The sequence below is a fragment of the Coptis chinensis genome, chromosome 7 (genome assembly GCF_015680905.1).
Source record: "Coptis chinensis isolate HL-2020 chromosome 7, ASM1568090v1, whole genome shotgun sequence".
Taxonomy (NCBI): Eukaryota; Viridiplantae; Streptophyta; class Magnoliopsida; order Ranunculales; family Ranunculaceae; genus Coptis; species Coptis chinensis.
This window is the reverse complement of record NC_141462.1, coordinates 48,527,358-48,550,312: the sequence shown is the minus strand read 5'-3', so window position 1 is coordinate 48,550,312 and position 22,955 is coordinate 48,527,358. Positions and strand designations below refer to the sequence as shown.

General features: G+C 37.3%; 2 protein-coding genes, 1 long non-coding RNA gene and 1 other non-coding gene across 4 annotated transcripts; 1 reads left to right on the top strand and 3 right to left on the bottom strand.

The window, feature by feature from the left end:
* Window positions 1-5,142: 5,142 nt before the first annotated feature.
* On the bottom strand, window positions 5,143-5,760 carry LOC147487778 (uncharacterized). Its single transcript, XM_086574139.1, has one exon. It carries the CDS (start codon window positions 5,758-5,760, stop codon window positions 5,143-5,145), a length of 618 nt encoding a protein of 205 aa, XP_086430265.1.
* Window positions 5,761-8,738: 2,978 nt separating this feature from the next.
* LOC147487777 (uncharacterized) lies at window positions 8,739-9,284 on the bottom strand. The gene has a single exon (XM_086574138.1). It carries the CDS (start codon window positions 9,282-9,284, stop codon window positions 8,739-8,741), a length of 546 nt encoding a protein of 181 aa, XP_086430264.1.
* Window positions 9,285-17,635: 8,351 nt separating this feature from the next.
* On the bottom strand, window positions 17,636-21,329 carry LOC147487776 (uncharacterized). The gene is made up of 3 exons (XR_015201616.1): window positions 21,204-21,329; window positions 17,980-18,054; window positions 17,636-17,774 (listed from the first exon to the last, which is right to left on the bottom strand). It is a non-coding gene; the product is annotated as an uncharacterized LOC147487776 (long non-coding RNA).
* A 1,096-nt stretch (window positions 21,330-22,425) lies between these two features.
* On the top strand, window positions 22,426-22,498 carry TRNAK-CUU (transfer RNA lysine (anticodon CUU)). Its single transcript has one exon. It is a non-coding gene; the product is annotated as a tRNA-Lys (tRNA).
* The last annotated feature ends 457 nt before the right edge of the window (window positions 22,499-22,955 follow it).

The following is a 22,955-nucleotide window of genomic DNA, read 5'->3' as shown; positions in this document are numbered from 1 at the left end:
AGTGGTGTGGGTGCTACTGCTGTCAACCTATAGTTGGTGGGTTAGAATTAGAGTGATGCAGACATGCAGTGGTGTGGGTGTTGTTGCTGGCAGCCTTTAGTTGGTGGGTTAGAATTAGCTGCAGCTTTGCCGCCATTAGTTTGGTGTTAAATGACAAACCACTCGAGTTTGTTTAGCACTCGAGTCTGTTTACCCTTTTATGTTTTTTATCAATCTTCCTTTCTTTCCAAAAACTTTGGGTTGCAGAGTGAACAATTGTGCCAACACAATCCAATTTCTTATACCTGGAATACATTGAGCTAATAGCTATTCAAAGTTTTACTGTGATCCAATCTAACTAAAACAAGAGTAACATAGTACTATAGATCCAGTCTTACTGTGAATTACAAATAAGAAAACTTCAACTAATCTTAGAAGTAATCAACTTAAAATATCCTGCCTTTGTCAAATCACCTAGATAGAATCTGCACCAAAACACAAAAAACAAGGTTTCTCAAGATATAGCTTACCATACTAATAAACAAATTGCACAAGATACAAAAGGGGTCCCAAAAAGATGAAGAAAAACATTGGGTGATAGATAGGGCACAAATAAAAGTCATTAAGGCTGAGTCCAATGGTATGCCATCTCACCAAATATGACTGGAATCATGCTCCAATGGTGCACTAAAACTTCAACCTGTCAACACCATCGCCATAAAGTTACCTATATATAGGTCGAGAAAAAGCGAGATGGCATATGCTTTACATGCCAGTCCAAATGGCGGGTAGAAGAAATTGAGTTGCACGTCTCTCATGGTGGTGGCTAGAATTTGGTTCTAAATTTCTTGAAATAAATAATTTAAAACAATTTAATTTTATACATATTTATCCCTACTCTTTTTTTAGAGATAGGTGGGAGAAAGGGGCAAAATGGGGATGGGATATAAAAGCCATTTGACACACGCCTATAACAATGGCGGTTACAAATTTGCTTTGGGTTTTTTCATTGGTTATGGGGTTTACCAATTTCCTTTGACTTTTCTTTTGTTTTTATGTTTATGTGCTTTGGCCACATTCCTATAACATTGGCGGGAAGTTGAAAAACCATTGGGCCTAGCTACGCCATCTCGCTAACTCTATGCATTATGCTATTATGCTATGGTGCGATGGCACATCAAACCATTACACTCAGCCTAATACAACTTAGAAATAAATACACTTGAACTGAAGTGTGTAGATATATAATTGTTGTTGCCTATGCATGTGGCCTGCATTATTTTATATATATAATTGTTTTCAATGGCTATTTTAATTTGTATGTTGTAAAATTAATTGTATGTTTTATGGCTATTTTGTATGTTGTAAAAATAATTTTATGTTCTATGGCCATTTTATAATATGATCACAGGAATGGGAAAACCTGTGTGTTTCATAGTGCTCGAGGGAAAGAATCGTGGAGTGTACACAAATTGGGATGTAAGTGAATGGTTATAGTAACGTGAATTACTATGGATGTAAGTCTATAGAAGAAGCTGAACATAGATTGGCCACTCACTTTCAGCGTAAAATGTCTTCAGAATCCATTATTTGTAGTTGCACACGACCCATCGAAGAGACCAAATTGACAAATTCACAACCTCCCCAAGTGCTAGCTTCTCACGTTCCACATGCACCTCACATACAAGTTCTATATGCACCTCACATAGAAAATATAAGAGGTCATGTAGCTGAGCAACGCGATGATTGGGTCTACGTCTGCTACTTGGTCATGGTGTTCCTAGTTATTTTAATTGTTGTAATGATAAAATTACTATTCGTCTTGTAGTTATACTAGTCCGATATGTTTGTAGAGTCTTCTAATTAAATTTATGTTTGTGGCTGTAACGACATTTGGACCAAGTTTGTTTTACTAATTATCCTAATGCACTTTTTTAACTTGTCATTGTTTTAAGTATATTAACTTAATTTGTATGTTTATTAATTAGATATGGCAATGCAATGGACAAATGAGATGGACAATGTTCTTATCGATACATTCCATAACGAGCTACTTCTAGGTCATAAGAATGAGAACGGATTTATTCCAATATCAAAAGAGCGTCCAAGAGAAACACTCCAAAACACATTTACATTTGGTATCGACTTGACTATTAGTCATGTAACTCAGCGACTGAAGACCTTACAATGGATAGCACATAATATTGCTAGTGTAACTATGTAACAGGGGTTTGAATGGAGTTATGAAGAACATAAGATCATAGCTAGCAACGAGGTTTCGAATAAAGCCATAGCATGAGATCCGAGTATGGGAAAGTATAGAAATAGAATTTATCCAAGGCACAATGACATTTTATATGTGTTTGGATAACAATGGTTGTTAAGGTTTATTGCACTTTGACTTTATTTTATGGTTGTTCCAAAAGACATACTATTATTATTAATGTTGAGTTGTATTGTCTTTAATTTTGGGTGATCTTCGACACACCCATATAAACACTCTCGTACCCCCACTTTAAAATAAATAAATAAAATAATTTTAGACATATTTAACTTCCTAAATTATCCTTTTTTTTTATTAGGTATACCCAAGATATTTATTAACTAAAACAAGTCATTTTATTGAATATAACTCGTGGGACTCCTACTAAACCCTCTACGGACTCACTTGTAGAAGAAAAAGACCACATTTTTTTTTCTTCTCCAATAACATCTTATTTTATCTCACCAATAAACATGCAAACACCCACTTTTGGTTTGAACTAGAATGAATACCAACCGAATGAAGATGAAGAAAAAAAATTCAAAATCAAATTTTGAGAAATAGGAGAACTCAAAAGACTATTGTTGGTGGAATTGGTGTCTAAAAATATATTAGCAGTTCTTGGATAGTGGCCGGAGTGGCGCAATGTGATCACTACATGTAAAATTTTGCTCTATTTGGTGTCTTTGATATGGAACTGATAGTGATTTGAAGAATAGCAATTGGAAGTGTATACTTGACAGGGAGAAATTGCTTATTTTCCACCAATGTCACTAGGTAAGAGTGGTGTGATTACAAGCTATCTGTCTTTATTTTTAGGCAGGAACATCTGCTATTGTGAATTGTAAACACATGGTTAGCTAATGCGTCAGCCCTGAAACTTGCTTCTTGATAGCAGAGTTTAACTTTTGCCAGTTTTGATTGTTGAAGCAACTTACAATTATGTTATTTTTATGTCCTTCATGACCCATGGAAGCATCATCACTTGTTTACCAGTGGCATCAAACAGGACCTTTGAGTCTCTCTTTACTGTTGGCTTGGGTGGTGGCATTATGAACTTGCTAAATTTAATTGCCAAGTCCGGAATCCATATCCAATAAGAGGTTCAACTTGGAACTGGAAAATAAATTAAACGGTAACATCATACTACTATACTGATTCACTGATGCAAATAAGAAAAGGAGAACTCCTACTTCTACAGTTCTAAGCTTCTAACCACAAGAAGGGGAAACAGGAGATGAATCGATGATGATGAAAGTGGAAGGTGGTGATCTTGACGTCTTTCTTCTACCTTGCTTATTACAGTCTTGAGCCAACATTAGTGCTCAAAAGTCAAGGACTACCCATTTCAAGGGTGCTTGGGTTGATTTCAGCCAAAACTAAAACCACCGTCGGGACAACTTGCACCACCTTTTCTCAGTGCAAAAGATCATATACCTTTCCTGGCACATTGCCAAATCAAAGCAGACATACTCTGGAATGGATGGGATGCATTCTAATAATCAAAAAACATATTGAGTGGAATTTGTCTCATAATTACTGTATAAGAATCAGTCAAAATGAACAAACTATACACTAGTCATTGCTAACTTTAGCTTAATAACAATTTATTAACCAACTAGCAAATTATAACATCACTCTTTCCAGAGCAAGACAAGTAAATCCATCTGGTTAAAATATCAGCACAAGAATAGATTACAAGTTTACAACCTAGCAATATATACAAAGCGAGGCTTTCGTAAATGAAGTCATACTTTTATTTTCTCTAGCAATCCTTAATGTCGTTTTGGCGAGTTTTGGCAATGTTTAGAAGTTCCAACATTGGTGTAACGAAAGTTCTCACCCTGGAAAACTAGCAACAACGCAAAAATTTGACTCGAAAAGGTTTTTTTATTTATTTTGTTTTTTGTTTTTCTCTCTGTGTAGAAGATTGAGGGATGAAGAAGAATGCGAAAAAAAACTTTTACTAAAAAGCAAGGATATCAAATAAACATGTCCGTTATTTTGTTTTTCTTCTTTTTAATCCTTTTTCCTTTTGCCTTTTATTGGAAATAGTCCAAATTAATTTGGGAGATATTATTTGATTTAGCAATTATTGTGGTATGACAAAAACTTATGTTAGTTATGGGGTACGGGAGTGTTTTTATAGGTGTGTCCAAGATCACTCTTAATTTTATTTATTTTGTATTTTATTTTTAGCTTTTTTTAGACTTCATTGAGTTTGGAAACAAAAAAAATATATTTCCAAAAAGTTGAAATATTATTTGCCATGGAAAAAAAACCATGTAGACAAACACTGGTAAAACTGACAAATCCCATATTTTCCTACTAGAAATTTTTGCAAACAAACACTAACAAACTGGTATTTTCCCATTACAAATTAGCTTAGGAAAACTATAGTGAGAAAATATTGGAAAATCTAATATTTTCCCACTAGGGCTTTGCCAGTAAACAAACACAGCTTTAGTGTTTTAAATTTTCCCAGAATACAACAACAACATGAAATACATGCAATTGAAATCTATCATTCCATCCTAATGTTCAAGGGTTGCATACAATTTTTTGAAGTGACCATATCTGAAGAGATGAAACCTACTTAACGTACTTTTTATTCCCTTCGTCATACCGTACCAGAAACTTTAGTGATTTTAACCCCTTCTTTACTAATACCCATTATTTGATACCAATTTTCCATCTTGAGACTCGGAGCATTTTGAGACTTCCAACACATTTCTCGTCAAGTAGATAGATACACAGAGAGGTTAACAAGAATTTTGTATCAGTTGATTTCTATGAACTTCTAAATTTTCATCTTCGCACAGGCAGCTACTCTGAGAAGTTTTTTTTTTTTGAAGCATTTAGAGGTTAGGTAGACCTCGACCTGTATTAAAAGAAAAAACTCATGTTCTCAAGTATAGTTTCCCTTGTGCATCCTCCTTTACTATTTTGGATAGTTCATAGTCTACAGGAGGTAGGAAATACAAAATTGAATCCTCATGTTCCTTGCTTAGCTTAGAGAAGTAGTCAGCAACTTGATTTGCTTCCCTGAACACATGCTTGAAGTCTACCCATTCAAAATGTACCTTCAAACGGTCAATAGCAGCCACTATGCTAAGGCAGTACCAAGGCGGCTCCTCTGTACCAGTAACAATTCCTATTGCTCCCTTCGAGTCTGAGCATACACTAATTTGTCTCGCTCCTATCTGGATTGCTCCCTTCATACCAGCCTCAACTGCTAGTAACTCCTGGGTGATAACCGATCTTTTAGTCGAGCTCCCTGTAAACGCTAGTTTGACGGCACCAAACTCATCTCGAATAACACCACCATAACCATTAGCGTCTTCTGAGACTGACCCATCCGTGTTGACCAGTAAGTCCCCTAGTTGCGGCTTGGACCATTTGCACCATACTGGGGCTCGAGCTGTGTATTGAACTTGGATACCGATCCTGTCCAGTAGGACCTTGGCAGCCACTATGTCAGGCACTTCAGCCAACATAATTTGAAGATACGTCTTCATCTCCTTCTTGATCTTTGCACATACCTACGCCTCTGAGTGACTCTTCTGCTGAAATTTCCTCAAGTTCCTCTCTATCCAGATGGAATATATTGTGGCAGAGGTTACTGCTCTTGTAATTTCAGATTCGAGCGAGGCATTACGACAAATCCTAAGGAGGCTATACCACTCGGCAGTCGATGCTTTCCCCTGCGTGTTCAAACCCAGCCATCCTTTAACACTAGACCAAACCTCTTTTGTATACGGGCAATCGAAAAAGAGGTGTTTGGAATGCTCCCTAGAAGCATTGCAGAAGCCGCATATCGAGTGGTGGATAATTTTCTTCTTAACTAGTCGGTCCTGGGTGGGTAAGCAATTTGAAAATAACTGCCATCCAGTAAACGAGTGTTCCGGTATAACCAACTTACCCCAAACCACTCGATGCCATTTAACTCTTGGTCGGAGCTGTTTCAAAGACATGTAAGCTGATTTGACCGTAAATCTGCCTGTAGAAGTCGGTGTCCAGATGACTTGGTCCTGCTGTAGCATATGATTTAATTCGGTGCCTTCAATCTTCTTCTTCAGCGCACTATCTGGCAGGCTAGAAACAATGTGATTCCACCTACCATCGGAAATGAGATCACTAACCAAAGCAGTGTGAGGGACCTGTAGCAGTTGAACTGCTTCATCCCAAAATAAGAGTGGAGTGTCATGGCACCATGGGTCATGCCATACATATGTTTGCTTGCCTCTCGCTATTTGGTGCCTAACAAGCTTTTGAGCAGCTTTGCTGGTCTTTAGGACATTCCTCCAGACCCATGAACAGTCCGCTGGGATCACCATCGACCAGAAGTGTTGCTTCCTGACGTGATGTTCAACTGTCCATTTGACCCATAAAGAGTCCTCATAGCTGGCTATCTTGAACACAAGGCCATAGTAGGCAGCCTTATTCCACATGCTAGGGTCCACAATTCCCAATCCTCCCTGTTCTTTATCCATTCTAGTGAGGGTGTGACTAGCATGGTGCATCTTCGGTGTCATGTCTGGCCCTGCCCATAGGAATCTATTACAAATCTTAGCAATATCTCGCAGAGTTTTTTTGGGTAAAACAAACGTTCGAGCCCAGTAAACATGAAGAGAGGATAGGACTGATTGAATCAATTTGAGCCTTCCCGCATGAGAGAGCGACTTATTCTTCCAATTAGAAATCTTCTTGGTGACCATTTCCGTAAGTGGCAGGCATTCTTTAATACCCATTCTTGCTATAGTGAGAGGCAATCCTAGGTAAGTTCCAGGGGGCTATACCAGCTGCACTTCCATTATATTCGCCAATTCATGTGCCTCGTGGTTACTCATGCTTCCAGCAAGGAGGGTGGTCTTTTGTCTTCTTAGCTTTAGGCCAGTGCACTCAGAGAAATCATCAATAGTCTTCTTCATTGCCCTCACTGTCTTTTCATCCCCTTTACAGAACACCAAGACGTCATCGGCAAAACACAGATGTGTAATGTCCAGTTTCTTACATTTAGAGTGGTAAGAAATTTCTTTCGCCATAACACTCCGATTCAGCATTCCACCAAGTACCTCCATGACAAGGACAAACAAGTACGGTGATATAGGATCCCCTTGTCTGAGGCCCCTACAGCCAGCAAAGTAACCCTGTGGTGTACCATTAACTATAATAGAATAGTACGGTGAGGAATAGCACATCTTTGTCCACTCAATGAACTTCTCATGGAATCTGAATCTCGCCATTACTTTCTCAATAGTCCAAATTTGTATCATATCTTTGGTAATATCAATCTTGATGGAGCATCTTGTAGTCCCGTGTGCCCGATTATAGCTTCTGATAAGCTCATGAGCCAGCAGGAGGTTGTCTTGTATCGATCTGCCAGGGATGAATGCCGATTGTTGCATGGAAATGATGTCAGGCATGTACGGCTTCATTCTATTAGTGAGAAGTTTAGATACACACTTATAGATGACATTGCAGCAGGCAATAGGTCTGAACTCTTCTACTCTTGAAGGAGTTGCATATTTAGGGATGAGGCTGATGTGGGTAGAGTTGACTCCTCTATTAATTGTCTTCAATGCAAACACAGAAGTAATAGCTTTGACAAACTCCGCCTTCACATGCTGCCAGTTCTTTTTGAAAAAAAATGCATTGAACCCATCAGGCCCTGGGGCCTTATTATCTTCCATTTTAAACAAAGCTAGCTGTACTTCTGCTTCAGTAAAATCGAGCACCATTAGTTCTGCCTCCTGTGTAGTGAGTACCCTTGGGAAGTGGAGATCTTCCAGGCTAGCCGCATCACAAAGAACCGGGGCAAGTTGTCCCAACAACCCTTTGTAGTAGTCTACAAATGCTTCTGATACTCCCATCTGACCCTCCCTCCTAAAACCAGTAGTATCTTGAATAGCCCATATAAGATTCTTGCCTTTCCTCTCTTTGAGCGTCTTGTGGAAAAATTCAGTGCATTTATCCCCGTACTTCATCCAGCCACATTTAGTTCTATGTCGGAGATCCTCCCCTTCCATAATAATAAGCTGACAAAGAGTGGTTCTGGCTTCCTTCTCCCGTATGCTTAACAGACTATCCATTGGATTGCTTTGTTGAGCTTTCTGCATGCTCTTGAGCTCTTTCTTTGCTGCTTCTGTCTGCTTAGATAAATCTGAACAGTAGAATTTTGCCCACCCTTTAAGCTTACTCTTCAGCTTCTTCAGTTTTTGGGTGAGGACATACATGGGGAACCCAAACACTACTTCATTTCAGCTTGCCAGAAACGTGCCCAAAAAATATGATGCAGAACCCAAAAATTGCTGAACCTGAAGGGGAGACTTACAGAGACATTATTCAATATAGAGATAATAATAGGTGAGTGGTCAGACATGCCTGGGGGCAAAAATTCAGCAAAAGAGAATGAAAATGACGAGCTCCAAGAGCTATTTACCAAACACCTATCAATTTTAGACCACTTCCTGGCAAAGTTAGTCCAAGTGTAGAATCACCCTGTAGCTTTGATATCATACAGTTCAGCTTGAACTAGGCAGTCTGAAAATGGCCCTGTCTCTCGGGCAAGCACCGCCTCCCCTCCAATACGTTCAAAGTAGTACAACATATTGTTAAAGTACCCTGCAACACACCACTCACCCTGAAGTCCAGAGTGGATAGAGCAAATATCTCTCCATAACCTCAGTCTGTCAGCACTTGAGTTGCTAGCATATACCACAGTTAAGAAGAACAATTTCAAAGTAGGTAACAAATCAACCTTGCAGTGAATAAGTTGCTCTGTTTCCATAATTTTCACCAAGGAAATAATGCCCGGATCCCATGATAGCCATACTCGACCAATTGGATTACTATTGTAAATTTTAAGAAAGGCCCATGAAGGGCAACAGATGTTGCTGAGAGCCTGGAACTTCTCAATCTTGACTTTAGTTTCCAACATACCAAAAATGTACAATTTATTCTCATTTCTAAAATTATTCATATATCTAGCTTTATTATTGTCATTAAGACCTCGCACATTCCATATAGCAATCTTCGTCATTTCTATTGTTTGTGTTTCCCTTTCCTATTCGAGCCCTTATTCTTTCCCTTTCCATTCTTCCGGGAGCTGTCCTGCGCTTGTGACCTTGTTATAACTTGAAGGGGAAGCACAGCTGCAGAGGCTGCCTGCTGTGGCTGCTCGTCATTAAAGAGCTCCGTTTCTGGTTCAGAAAGGTCATCATCAATGATTCCTTCTTCCAGCACTGTTGCTTCATAAACGACTTGCTCATCCCGAAACTGCAGTTCTTCAGCTGTTGTCGGGGCTTCCCTATGGATGATCAACTCAGTACTCTGTACAGTATCCTCTGCTGTGTTTTGGAGGATGGCAAATCTACCTCCACTAACATCCAATGGAGCTGCCTCTGGGTTACTGAACCCCTCAGTGTTTCCAGTTTCTGAGATGGACTCAACTGTTACATCCTCTATGCTACCCTGTAAACTGGCATTAGCTCCAGCTAAAGAGTTTATCGCTCCAACATATGGCCCCTCAGTTCCTACACTCAGGGTACTAAGAACGTGGGTACCACCCTCATATGGGACTATTGCCCTGCTATCAATACCACTTGTCAAGCTTGTCTCCTCAGTAGTGGTAGCCACCACTCCTTCTCCCTCTACCACTTCTCCATATTCTGCTGTCTACTCCCTCGTGGTATCACCTTCATGAGAACACTCATGCACAGTTGTGTTTTCATTTACTTGTGTCTGTTCGTTATGATGAGTATTTCGTCTTCTCCAAACTCGAGCATTTCTTCCATTACATTTGTCATCTAAGTGCCCAAACCGATTACATTTTGAGCAGGAAACTGGCCTCCATGGGTATTCTAATGGGATTACAACCTCTCGATTTCCTGCTTTCACTGTAATAACCTCCTTATACTCGTGATTCATAGGGAATTCAATGCAAAACCTCACAAATGAAAGCCTTTTCCGTTGTGCGGTTGCCGCATCCATAAACATAGGTGTTCCTCCTACTAGACTCACGAGATATGACAACCCATCAAGTGTCCACATTTCCTTAAGAACATCTATCAACTTGACCCAGACCGGTGCCGAGGCAACCTTGTTTTTGTAATTATCCACTTCCACTGTCCAAGGTTTAACAACAAACACTTTCCCAGCTATAAACACTGGACCTTCTTCCATCACCATTTGCCGATCTTCAGTGCTAGTGAAGCTCATATAAAACAACTCCTTGTCAGTAGTTATTTCAAAAGAACCCTTCAACTTCCACTTCTTCTCCAGAAACTCTGAGAAGGTTTGATCTCAACTACAAATACAAATTCTTGAAAAAGCTACCAAGTTCTTCAATGAAGATCTTTTCAGTTTATGGAGTTGCGCTTTTTTTAAATGTTTTTAGATAAGTACTTTGTTACCACTTTTCCCTGTTGATAGGGTACTTTCCCTTATCGAAGTGTCTGGAAATGCGAAGCTAGGAAAGAAAAAGTGCGAAGCTAAAGTAAGAATAATAGATATCCTACTTAATATTACTGTTTATTTTGAGGCCTGTTAAATGCAATCAGAGTTATTTTGAAAATCCATTAACTAGAAATCATGCCCTAATCCAATTTAATCCATGGGCATAATGAAATGAGATCGAGGTACACGAGTAAGAAATGACCAACACCCAATCATGCCCTAATCCAATCATCTCCTCATGCCCTAATCCAATCTAATCCAATTATGCCCTGATCATGCCCTAATCAGGCCCAAATTCTTCACAGGTCCATTTTTTCATTAGGCCTTTTTCTTTCTAGTAAAATCCTACACTGTTAACAGTGTTAGTTTAGAAAAGAAAAGTGTCTGTTCTGCCCAATTTCCTTTAGATTTGCTTGTTATGGCCTTGGAATCAAGTCCGGTGGTCTCTTCATATAAAAATCAGTTTTTACATGTGGGTTCAGAACTCTTATTGGGTGTTTATTCCTTTTTAGATATATTCCTTCTTTTCTTACTCCATCTTATCTTTGCCGTGTAGTATACGGTTATTATATAGAGATAAAATTTCCTGGGTATCATGCTTTTGTACTGTGATTAGGCTCAAATCTTGCTACTGTCTAAACAAGATTTAACAAAGATTACATGTTATGATATCTTTCTTAATCTAGACTCTTTTCAGTCTTAGTGCTGGTTGAGAAATTTATGGGTAATGATGATCTGAATGAAAATGAAGCCATTTGGTGGGTTATTTCTATAACAATGAAATTATGGATAGATTTGTGGTTTTTCTTAATACAGATGGAGGTGTATGAATGGGAAAATAATGTGGCTGAATTCAGACTACTTGCATGTGTTTGGAACGCTTGAGGGTTTTGGCTATATAAGTGTTTACTAGAAGCTCAATGGTTCTTCAGAGTTCATCAAGTGAAGTTATTTCAATTAGTTCATTATATGAGCTCCAACACCAACAACTTACTGTCTTCATCCAAACCCCCCACTTCTAGTGAACTTCTTGCTATGGATTTTGATGCCAAGATGAAGATGCCTTACACAGATCCTCCTATGATCGCCAGTTCTGAGAAAATGAAGAGTAAATATGTGAGGTACAATAAGATGACTTTGTTTGGTAGAGTTTTGGATGGTAGGCTGAATCTGAACACAATCAAATCAGCACTCGAAAAAGCATGGTACCCTTTTAAGATAGAAGATATGGTTTATTACAAAGGTGAAAATTTTCAAATTAGGATGGAGTCTCAGGAATAGGTGGATGCCCTACTGCTATGGCAGCCTTGGAATGTAGCTCATCACATTTTTCAGATCATTCCATGGACGGAATTTTATGAAACTAAGGAGTTGAATTTCTCAAAGTTTTATGTGTGGATGCATTTAAATCACTATCCTGATGCGTATTTGGATAAGGAGATTATTGAAGGCAACCTTGTGGAATCTGGTTATTTTGGCATGTCTCATCTCAAATATTTAGAGATTTATCCTAAGACTGAAACACAACCTAATTGTTTGTGAGTTAAAGTGTTTCTTGATGTTCAGGAGCCAATTCCTCCAGGCTTCCTTCTACCGGAATCAATTAATGGGGTTGACTGGATTTCTTTTGTGTTTGAGTATCTGCCAGTTTTTTGCTTTAAGTGTGGTTTTATAGGGGCATCATTTCGCAGCTTGCAATGTAACAAATGAATGTCATGGAATGATGTTAGAATTTCACCATGAGGACAACGGTTTCAGTTTTACTCTTCCAAAACTCGGGTTATTCCAAAACCCATTGGAGAAAGATATGTATTTGGGTTTTCTCTCTTGTTTGGTACTGATCTTAACCAACCACTTCTTCCTCTGATTACAAATGGGGGTGATTTTTCTGTGAATTCGAAGTTAATGAAGACAATTGTTGAACCAACAAAAGGACCCATGATCGTTGATATCTCATCACCTCAGATGAATTGTCTTACTGGTCCAAGTATTGAACATGCATCGCTAACTGCACAAGATCATTTGCCTCTAAATGTGGAAGCACATAACCATGGACAAATGGGGTTTTCTACTCAAATGTGTTTCCAGAGTTTTCATCCCTTGACTGAAGTTGAATGCCCTCCAGGATTTGCGCAAATTTCTAGTGATCCTAAAAACCTCCACTTTATTGATTTGTCTCAGTTACAAGATCATACTATCCAAGAGGGGGTTTATTCTTTCAAAAGACTGGAAATCTCGCAAGGGGTAGCAGGCACAGGGTTGCTAAAAAAAGACAAGGAAAAGTTCAATGACATGGTAGAAAGTTTCTTTGCTGACGATCGAGAGGTTCGACGAAAAACTCCTGTCCATGATGACCAAGATGTGGCTGTTGTTTATCCCAACATTGTACTGAAGACTTCTATTGAAAAAGGGAAAAAAATCTAGTCGGTTAAGGGTTCTGGCCTTCAGCAGACCCCAAGGAAGCCATGAGTCTTTTATCCTGGAATAGTCGAGGGAGTGGCCGACCTTTGATGATAGAGGAGCTGAAAAAGAAAATCAAGGATGTTAGGCCTATATTTATGTTTGTTATGGAGACTAAGTGTTCTGTAAATAAAGGAGTCAGTTTAATTAGAAGGTTAGGGGATTTTGAGTCTTTTGTAGTACCGAGCCAAGGGTTGTCTGGTGGGTTGTGGATATTTTGGGAACGAAGTGTAGTTGTCGAAGTTATTATGTCTGAGTCCTGGTTTATTCACTGTAAACTTTCTGTAAAAGTTAATGGAGTAAGTGAATGTTTCCTTTTGTCGTGTGTATATGGCAACTCAAAGTCTTTCATTCAGAGATTGCAGTGGCATGTCCTTGCTATGTTTAAACTGACAAATGATGAATCATGGTTGCTCATGGGTGATTTTAATGAAATAACATGTCAAGAAGAAATGTGTGGTGATAGACAATTCAATTATTCCAAAGTCAGACCTTTCTTAGATATGATTGATGATTGTGAGTTGTTGGATTTGGGGTTTGTTGGTATCATTTACACCTAAACTAATAGACAAAATGGTCGCAACAGAATATGGGAAAGAATTGATAGAATGATGGCAAATGAAGTTTGGCGTTCAAGGTTCACAGATTGTAGAGTTTTGCACGAGTTGGCCACCATTTCTGATCATAAATTCTTGATTTTAAAATTGATACAAGACAGGGTGAATGTCAAATTGATTTTAGGTTTTAAATAATGAGGGCGGAACATGGAGGATGCCAGGAGCAAATACAAGATGCTTTTCCACATGAGTTTCATGGTTCACCGTCTTTTGTTTTATGTAAGAAGCTTCACAACTGCCAAAAAATTTTTTACAATGGTGGAATAAACATGTGTTTGGTGAGGTTGAGTAGAAGTTGGGGGTTGTCAAACAACAATTAAGTGACATTCAAAGTTTAATAGAGAATGCAACTGAGACAGAGGAATTATTTTGGGCAGAAAATGAGTTGATAGTGGAACATAATGATATCCTTGTGCAACAAGCAAATCATTGGGGGCAGAAAGCTTGTTTAGATTGGTTCCATTTTGGAGAGCAAAATACTCGCTCCTTCCATAATATGGTTAACTGTAGAAGGGAAAGAAATTATATACACTCAATCAGGGATCAAAATGTTGGAATTTTAACTGAAAGGAGACAGATTGGTGATAGGTTCATGGAATTTTTTGAGGACACTATGTCTACTTTGTCACAGATTTTAAATGTTCAAGTGCCATGTCTTGATGAGGGGGAAAAATTAAATTTGCTAAGAGGAGTTGATAATGAGGAGATTGTGGCTGCTCTTAAGCATGTAAAGCCCTTTAAGTTTCAAGGATCGGATGGTTATCAGGGTTTCTTTTTTCAGCATTTCTGACATTTGGTGGGTGATCAAGTTTGTGAGATAGTCAAGTCTTTTTTCCTTTATGGTTCTTTCTCTCTACAGATCAATCATTCCTTCATTGCCTTAATTCCAAAAATCATGAATCCATCACTCCCAGAGCATTTTCGACCAATCAGTTTGACTAATGTTGTTTATAAAATTATCTCGAAAATTATTGTCAACAGATTGAGACCTATCATTTAGAGACTTATTGGTCATTTTCAGACTGACTTCTTACCTAAGAGAAGTATTCATGATAATGTTTTGCTTGCAAATGAGTTCTATCACAAGATCAGAGGACATGGGAATAGGAAAGCAAATTTTTTCACTCTAAAGATTGATATGCAGAAAGCTTATGATAAAATTGAGTGGTGTTTTTTAAGATTGATGCTTACTAAGTTTGAGTTCCCTGTAGACTGGATTAACAAGATAATGTTTTGTGTTTAGAATGTTTCTTACTCTGTGCTATTAAATGGTGTTGTACATGGTTTATTTAAGCCTTCAAGAGGGTTAAAACAGGGTGACCCCCTTTCTCCTTATATTTTCATATTGTGTTCAGAGCTTTTATCATTGAATTTCTTGAAACTTAACAGAGATGGCCTCATTCATGGTTGCAAATTGGGGAGAAATTGTCAGCCAGTGTCTTATTTAATGTATGCAGATGATCTTTTAGTGCTGGGTAAGTGTGGATTTGATGAGCAGTATCAATTGAACAATTTGTTAAAGGAGAATTGCAGAGTGTCAGGACAGACTATCAACAGAACCAAGTCTGAAATTATCCATCACCCAAAATTGCATCAGAGGTTTGTGTATTTTCTGCGGAGATGTTTCAGTATGCCTTCTACTTCTGTCATGCCAGCGTACTTGGGAGTACCTACTCTAACTAGGAAGGGTATAGTTCAGAAGTTCAGTCCTTTACTGGAAAGATTTCAACGAAAGCTTGTAGGGTGGAAAGCCAATTGTTTATCTAAGGCAGGGTGGCTCACTTTGGTTAATGCAGTTTTATCTTCATTGCCAACTTATTCCATGTCATGTTCTATTTTGCCTGCACAGATAGTGAATAGGATGGATATTATCAGAAGATCTTTTCTATGGGGACATACACCATCAACAAGGAAGCTTCATTATTTCCCTTGGCGATTAGCATGTACTTCAAAGAATAATGGAGGATTGGGTATAAAGGAACTTCAATTACAAAATTATGTTTTACTAGCAAAGAAGGCATGGGATTTACTTAATCCAACATCATTATAGGCTCAACAAATGAAATAGAGGTACTTTCACAACTCCAATTTTTGGAAGGCGGAAGTTAAACCTAGTTCATCAGTCATGTGGAAAAGGATTTGTGAAACACGAGGGATTATTAATGTTGGATCAATTTGGAAGCTGGGGAATGGTACTTCTATTAGTGCATGGGAAGATACATGGATTCCACATTCTGAGGATTTACAGGTACTTAATGGGAAACCACCTGACTGTCATTTTCACCTTGTTTCTTATTTCATTGACATGGATACTAATATCTGGAATTTGGGATAGGTGGAATGAATTTTGGCCTTTAGAATATGTGGAGAGAATTATTTTGATTCCTATTATGCCAAATGAAGAGGATACTTTGGTTTGGAAATAGGCGGAATCTAGAGAATATTCGGTGAAGTCTGCATACAATGGCTGCATTCAGTTGATTACTTACACAAATACAATGGTTCATGATAATTATATATACAAACATGTTTGGAAGATGAAAGTCTCGTGTAAACAAAGATTTTTTGTATGGCAATGCTTGCAAGGTGTCGTCCCAACTATGGATTTATTGGCATCTCATAATTTTCAAGTCCAACCTAAATGCACCCTGTGTGAGAGCTTTCTAGAAATACAAATTCATGTCTTTTTTTAATGTTCTTTCTCTAAAGCCATTTGGTGTGGAACAAATTTGAGTGGAATAATTGATCAGAGGAATATAAATGGTGTCAGCTTTAAGGAACAATTAGCGTGTTTAATCAAGGATGTCAGGACGATGCAAAATGGTGATGTGCAGTTTTGTTACTTTGTTAGGGTTATGTGGAATATTTGGCTTGCAAGAAATGACACAAGGTTTAATGGTAAATGCCCTCATCCAGTTTGATACATTAACAGAGGTTCAAAACATATACAGCTAGTTCAGGAAGTCATGTCCTAGAGAATTCACAGAGAAAAAATTATGGTTTATGTTAAATGGTTTCCACCAAAGGACGGATTTGTGAAACTCAACACTGATGGTGCTTCTCTTGGAAATCTAGGATATGCGGGGTGTGGATGTATTCTAAGTGATTCGACAGGTAAATTTTTAATGGGAGCAGCTATTCCTATTTTTTATGCAACCAACAATGAAGCAGAATTCCTTGCTCATTTCTATGGACTTCAAATTTTAACAAAGACATGATATAGGAAGGTCGAAGTAGAGACTGATTCTCAATTGTTGTTCAAGGTTTTGACAGATGAAAATGTTAAGTGTAATTGGTTATTATCCAGAATCACTACTTAGCTTAAGTTATTGTTGTATAACTTTGAAGAAGTACAATTCAGTTGGTGTTATAGAGAAGGAAATGGTTCTGCAGACACTCTTACTTCACATGTTGCTGCTCAAGTAAAGAAGTTCTGAGTGCTGGGACAACCAACTGTGGAGTTCTCAACTTGGCCTTCAGGAGACTTGTCATTCCTTCCAATTTTTTCATCTGTATGGTGGCAGAAAGCCCCACTGTTTGTACATATGCACGTTTTCTCTGATGTTCTTGGCATCTGTAAATATCGTTTTGTTTAATAAAAGTGTAGATTGAAATAAAAAAAAAAAAAAACCTACTTATACTTCAGACTACAAAGTAAGTATAGAGTCGAAATAATCTGGACATTGCATTTTCAGTGGGACTACATAGAGACTAGAGATAGGATGAAAACTTTTGGTACCCAACCCAAAATCCAAAAGGTGGTTCAGATATAAAATAGACATGACATATACACATGCCTCTTCGATCCCCAAGATGTTTGACCCCCTTTTCACATACATGAATCCTTTATCGCCCCAATCATTGCTCTAGCTATTTTGCACTATCCATACAGGTTTCCCACACATATCAGAAAACCCCGCAAGCAACAGTACATGTCGGATTTTGGTTGGATATAGTGTCTTGTTCACTTCGAGTGTATGTTCGATGTCAAATACACCCTGAAAATGAATGAAACGAAGTTAGTAGCAGTCAATGGAAATTGTGGAATTAGAAATGGAAATTACCCCTCTATAATAAAATAAAGGTCGACGGTCATTTGTAGTTCAAAACATCAAATGACACAAGGATAGAAACAAGTTTAAAGCAGTTTTCATGTCAAAAACCGCTTTACTTCGTATTTCTTAGAGAAGATAAAGGACTTACCATCAGTGCATGCACCAATGCAATTGCATCTTCCATGTATTGGGGAAGAGGAGTTTTCATGTGCTTGGAACTCTCCTGTCAAATAACGGGGTTATAAGAAACTGTCTACAAGTTTTTACAATTGCATATTTCTCAAGTTAGCGTATTGATCTTCACTAGACCTTAAACAATTGAAAAAAAAAACCCAAACTCACCCAAATTAACAAAAGAAATGAACTACCAACCATTTCCTTTTCCACTAGAAAGAAATAAGCCTTTCATTTTACATTTTTACACCAACATACTAATAGCCAAAACAACCATTATCCGATAACAATTTCTCTTTAGCATTCTAATTCAAATATATACACTGACCTAATCATACAACATAAACATTGTTGGGTGACACAACCAGCCCCCTAACTATAAAATTTAGATATTTCTCCAACCAAAATATCCACTTTATCAACTGTTTCTTCAAGGTGGGTCATGTTAAAATAGTCTTCTAGTGTTTCATTTCATCTTTTTAACTCTCTCCATGTATATATGTAGAATTCCATATTAATGGTGATGCTAGCGGAGTTGTGACATTGTTCTAATAAGGGAAAAACCAAGAAGAAGAAGAATTGATAAGAGAGTATGCTAGAATAATAGGGTTAGAGTCAGTGTATTATGATTGTTCTCTACCCAGAGTTACATACTTATACTAAACTAAAACATAATAATAGAAACTACTAGATATGGATGTCCACACTTATAGAAACGTGGGACTTTCCATATTAGACAAATTCTAATAGTGACATATTTTAATACTCCCCCTCAAGCTGTAATGCCACAAACTTGCAAAATGCAGCTTGAATGGCAGAAAGAAAATATAAGAATACAGCTCCCCCTTTCGCATAGAACTATCTTTAGTTGAAGAACTCGAACAACTATTGAGACGTTCTGGAAGTGAAACTGTCGGTTTAGGCAATGACAAACAATAACACTGATTTGATGTGAGCTTCTTGACTGCTACTACCAATATCACTGTTGAAGTCTTGCACAACATAAATTGCAAACAATAATAGTGATTTGATGTGAGCTTCTTAGCTACTAATACCAATATCACTATTGAAGTCTTGCACAACATAAATTGCAAACAATAACAGTGATTTGATGTGAGCTTCTTGGCTTGCTACTATCAATATCATTGTTAAAGTCTTGCACAATACTGTTCTAGGTACTCCTGAATACTGAAACATGAGTGTAGTTTAGGCTTGACTGCTACTTGCAAAGAAGTGAGTTTGCCAAGACATGATGGAATATGGAAACATGAGTACTCTTCCACATACGTCTCCATATTCTTCTTGCCTTATATACTACTCAATGTCTTCATATCTCCATATTCTCCCCCTCAAGTTGGAATATACAAGACGAAGTTGGAACATACAAAGGTTCATCTATTCTGACTTGAACTGAGCATCGAGCACAACTGCGGCATAAAAGGAGAAAAAAAATGATAACCCCACCCCAAATATGATGAGGATAATAAACAAACGCGAACTGAATAACCCCAAACATGATGAGGATAACAAATAAATGCGAACATAATAACCCCAAACATAATGAGGATAACAAACAAATGCGGACAGAATAACCCCAAACATGATGAGGATAAAAAAATGCAGACGGGATCAAATCTGGCCCAATTTGACTGGATAGGTGTTCTTCGAGTGAGTTAAATCAGTAACACGAACAGGATAACCCACATAGGAAATAGCTCAACTTGGCCCAACTTGACCTTCTTCTCTACCCATTTACTCACGATACCAAATCACAACACCCAACAAACATATAATCAAACTCTATATAGAGACAAGCTGATAATATGTAACTGTCAGCAAGAATAATTCCTCACGAGATAGAGGTTATTTGCCCTTATAATACTTCAAACAAAAAATTTGATCATGTTCTAGAAACTGAGACAGAAGACAACATCAATACCAACTGCGCGGAAGCTAGAAACCCAAACATCCATAACGGCATACAAACGATACTACCTCTCCAATCCTGGATGAGAGTGTAAACTACCTTCCAAAGGATTGATACTTCAAAAATCTCGGAAACTGATGTGTGGAGGCTAGAGCGTGTGCGCGCCCTCTACTCCTCCAACTTCTAGTCCTCAAAGGCGTCGCCCTGGGCCCTGGCTATACTTGGCGAGTCTTGGCGCCCTCTTCTTGAATAAAAACAACGAGCGATCTTGAAACCAACCTTTGGCGTGCACGCCTAGCAGAAGGCTTAGACTAAGCGCATGCGTCTCTCATCCAATACTAACTTCAGAGACTCCGGGATACAGAGAGGTTGTGCCCCTCTTATCAATACTAAGGCAGAGAGATTGCGGAAGACGTAGACTACGAAAGCGAAATTATACTAAAAAACCAATACTGAGAAACTTCGGATCTCTCTCCTAGCATTCTTCGAACAAACTTTAAACACCAGCGGAATCTTAAAAACTTACTTTGAACCATAGAGAATAATAAGACGAGAATTCTGGAACTCATAATACTTAAACATGACGATGAACAGTACCTGTGAATAGTGTGGTGAATATTACTACTGGTGAACAGTGAGGTGAATAGTATATGTGAACAGTGTGATGAATAATACTGTTAATGAATAGTGAAAGATTGAAACTTCAATTGAGATATAAGACCTTCTTCTTATGAGAAAGCTTGAAACTTAACTTTAATAGTAAAAAACTGAAAAAGAAATGATTTTTTTCTTCTTCTTGTATACTAATTTTAGGAGATACCTCTCCTAGCATACCACTAAACTTATATTTGAACCTAGCTTTGATACCATATAGAATCCCATATTAATGGTGATGCTAGGGGAGTTGTGACATTGTTCTAATGAGAGAAAAACCAAGAAGAAGAAGAATTGACAAGAGAGTAGGCTAGAATAATAGGGTTAGAGTCATTGTATTATGATTGTTCTCTACCCAGAGTTACATACTTATACTAAACTAAAACATAATAATATAAACTACTAGATATGGATGTCCACACTTATAGAAACATGGGACTTTCCATATTGGACAAATTCTAATAGTGACATATTCTAATAATATCAATATCATAAATGTTTGTGTTTAATTATTATCAGTTGTTGTTTTAAGTGTTCCTCATTACAGTGATTATTAATAATAAGTTTCTAAACAATGCATGTTATATGTTAAATGTAAGGAATAATGGTAATCTAACCTTGAGTAGGAGGGGAAGTATCTGGTACTACGGGAGTAATAGAGATATTACTAGTCCGTGTACTAGTCTTCTTCTTGTTTCTCTTCCTCATCATTCTCTCACTTCCAACAATCAAGTAAAACCCCAACAACAACAATAAGAAAGAAGTAGATGTTTCTCGGTTTCACTTTTCCCCGCTTTTGTCGTTTTGCTGTCGTTTTTATATTGAAAAAACGAAACTCATGTTTGGGTCAAGTATGCTAACCAAATGGCCCCCAATTATGTTATCGAGACTTAGTTCAAGACCACATACATATGTTTGCCTCCAACAAATTACAAAATTTGGCTAATTGTGAACCATTAATTTTCACCATTTTTTATATTATATTTGGTAAGTTTAGAAATTTTATTTATTTTTATTATTTGTGACAATATTTAAAATAGTTAGGAGATCATATCTACAAAAAAATTAGTCTAATCTAAAATTTATAAATGTCCTAACGATTTTGAGTTTGTTTACATGTTTTTATAAGATATGTCCCTAGCCTCCCAATAAGGTATTGTTGGAAACCAAATATATGTACATATATGTTAATAGTCTCCATGATTCTATTGGAGGGAGAAAAAGCTATAACTCACGCACCAGCTACTTCACAATTATACTTCCAATGACCAGAGTTGAATGGCGATACCTTCTCTAAGAAACATCATTCAAGAAAGAGACGCTACAAATTACTCCTATGAACATATTGATATGGAGAGAAATATTAGTTTTACACCTCTTCTTATGATGAAAATTGGTAGATTAGGTGATGATGGAGACCAACCTTTTTTCTTTTTACAAAAGTTTGTAAGAAGCCAAGAATGAACATGTTTACTAATTAAGTATAAATTTGATGCATAACACTCTATATGTTGCATCTACGTGTCTATTTTTCAACTTTAGTTTTGACTTAATAAATGAAAAAATATATATAATGGTTCTAGCTTTGACTCTAGGTAAATAGAAAACTTTTTAAAAAATACACCAGAAAACCACTTCGTTCTCTCTTTCCAATTTCCTCCTTCATAGCCAAAAATCATTATAATGGTGATTAGAAGAGAGATGGGTAAGATAGAATCACCATGAACAACCCAAACACTATATATTAATTTCATATATAACTCAAAACCCAAACAGAAAACCAACTCAAAGTTTCATTAACTCAACAAACTCATATATTTCGAACCTTTGTTTGTGGAAGCTCGTCTAGCTCAGTTGGTAGAGCACAAGGCTCTTAACCTTGTGGTTGTGGAATTGATCCCCACGGTGAGCGCTACTTAACTCTTTTATAACCTCAAATATTAAAAACAAAATGCACCAAACTCTTTAAAAAATACTCGAACTTATTTCTAAAACGTCACATTATATATTTAAATTCGAGGAGATGGTACTAATTCCAATGCCCAAATTATTTTCATTACAATGATTTGTTGAAGGAGGTTAACGACGAAGAAGAATGGAGAATTCATTTGTTTTGGACTTTTTTTTTTGTTTTTACTATATTAATTTTTTGTTTTTTCATCCATTAGGTCAAAGCTAGAGTTCTAAAATCTTAGACACCGCATGACCAAACACACGTAAAATTCAGTCGTGTGCAAAAAATTGAGATGTACTATAATATGTTCCAAAACTAAAATTTATTAGAGCATCTTTAGGAGAGATACTTTCCTAGTATCAAACACCAAATTTCCAACAATTTGGTAATTTTTCATCTTCAAGAGAGTCACATG

Coding starts and splice junctions, on each gene's coding strand:
- LOC147487777 (XM_086574138.1), bottom strand. CDS start 9,284: ATGACGAAGATTGCTATATGGAATGTGCGAGGTCTTAATGACAATAAT.
- LOC147487778 (XM_086574139.1), bottom strand. CDS start 5,760: ATGAAGACGTATCTTCAAATTATGTTGGCTGAAGTGCCTGACATAGTG.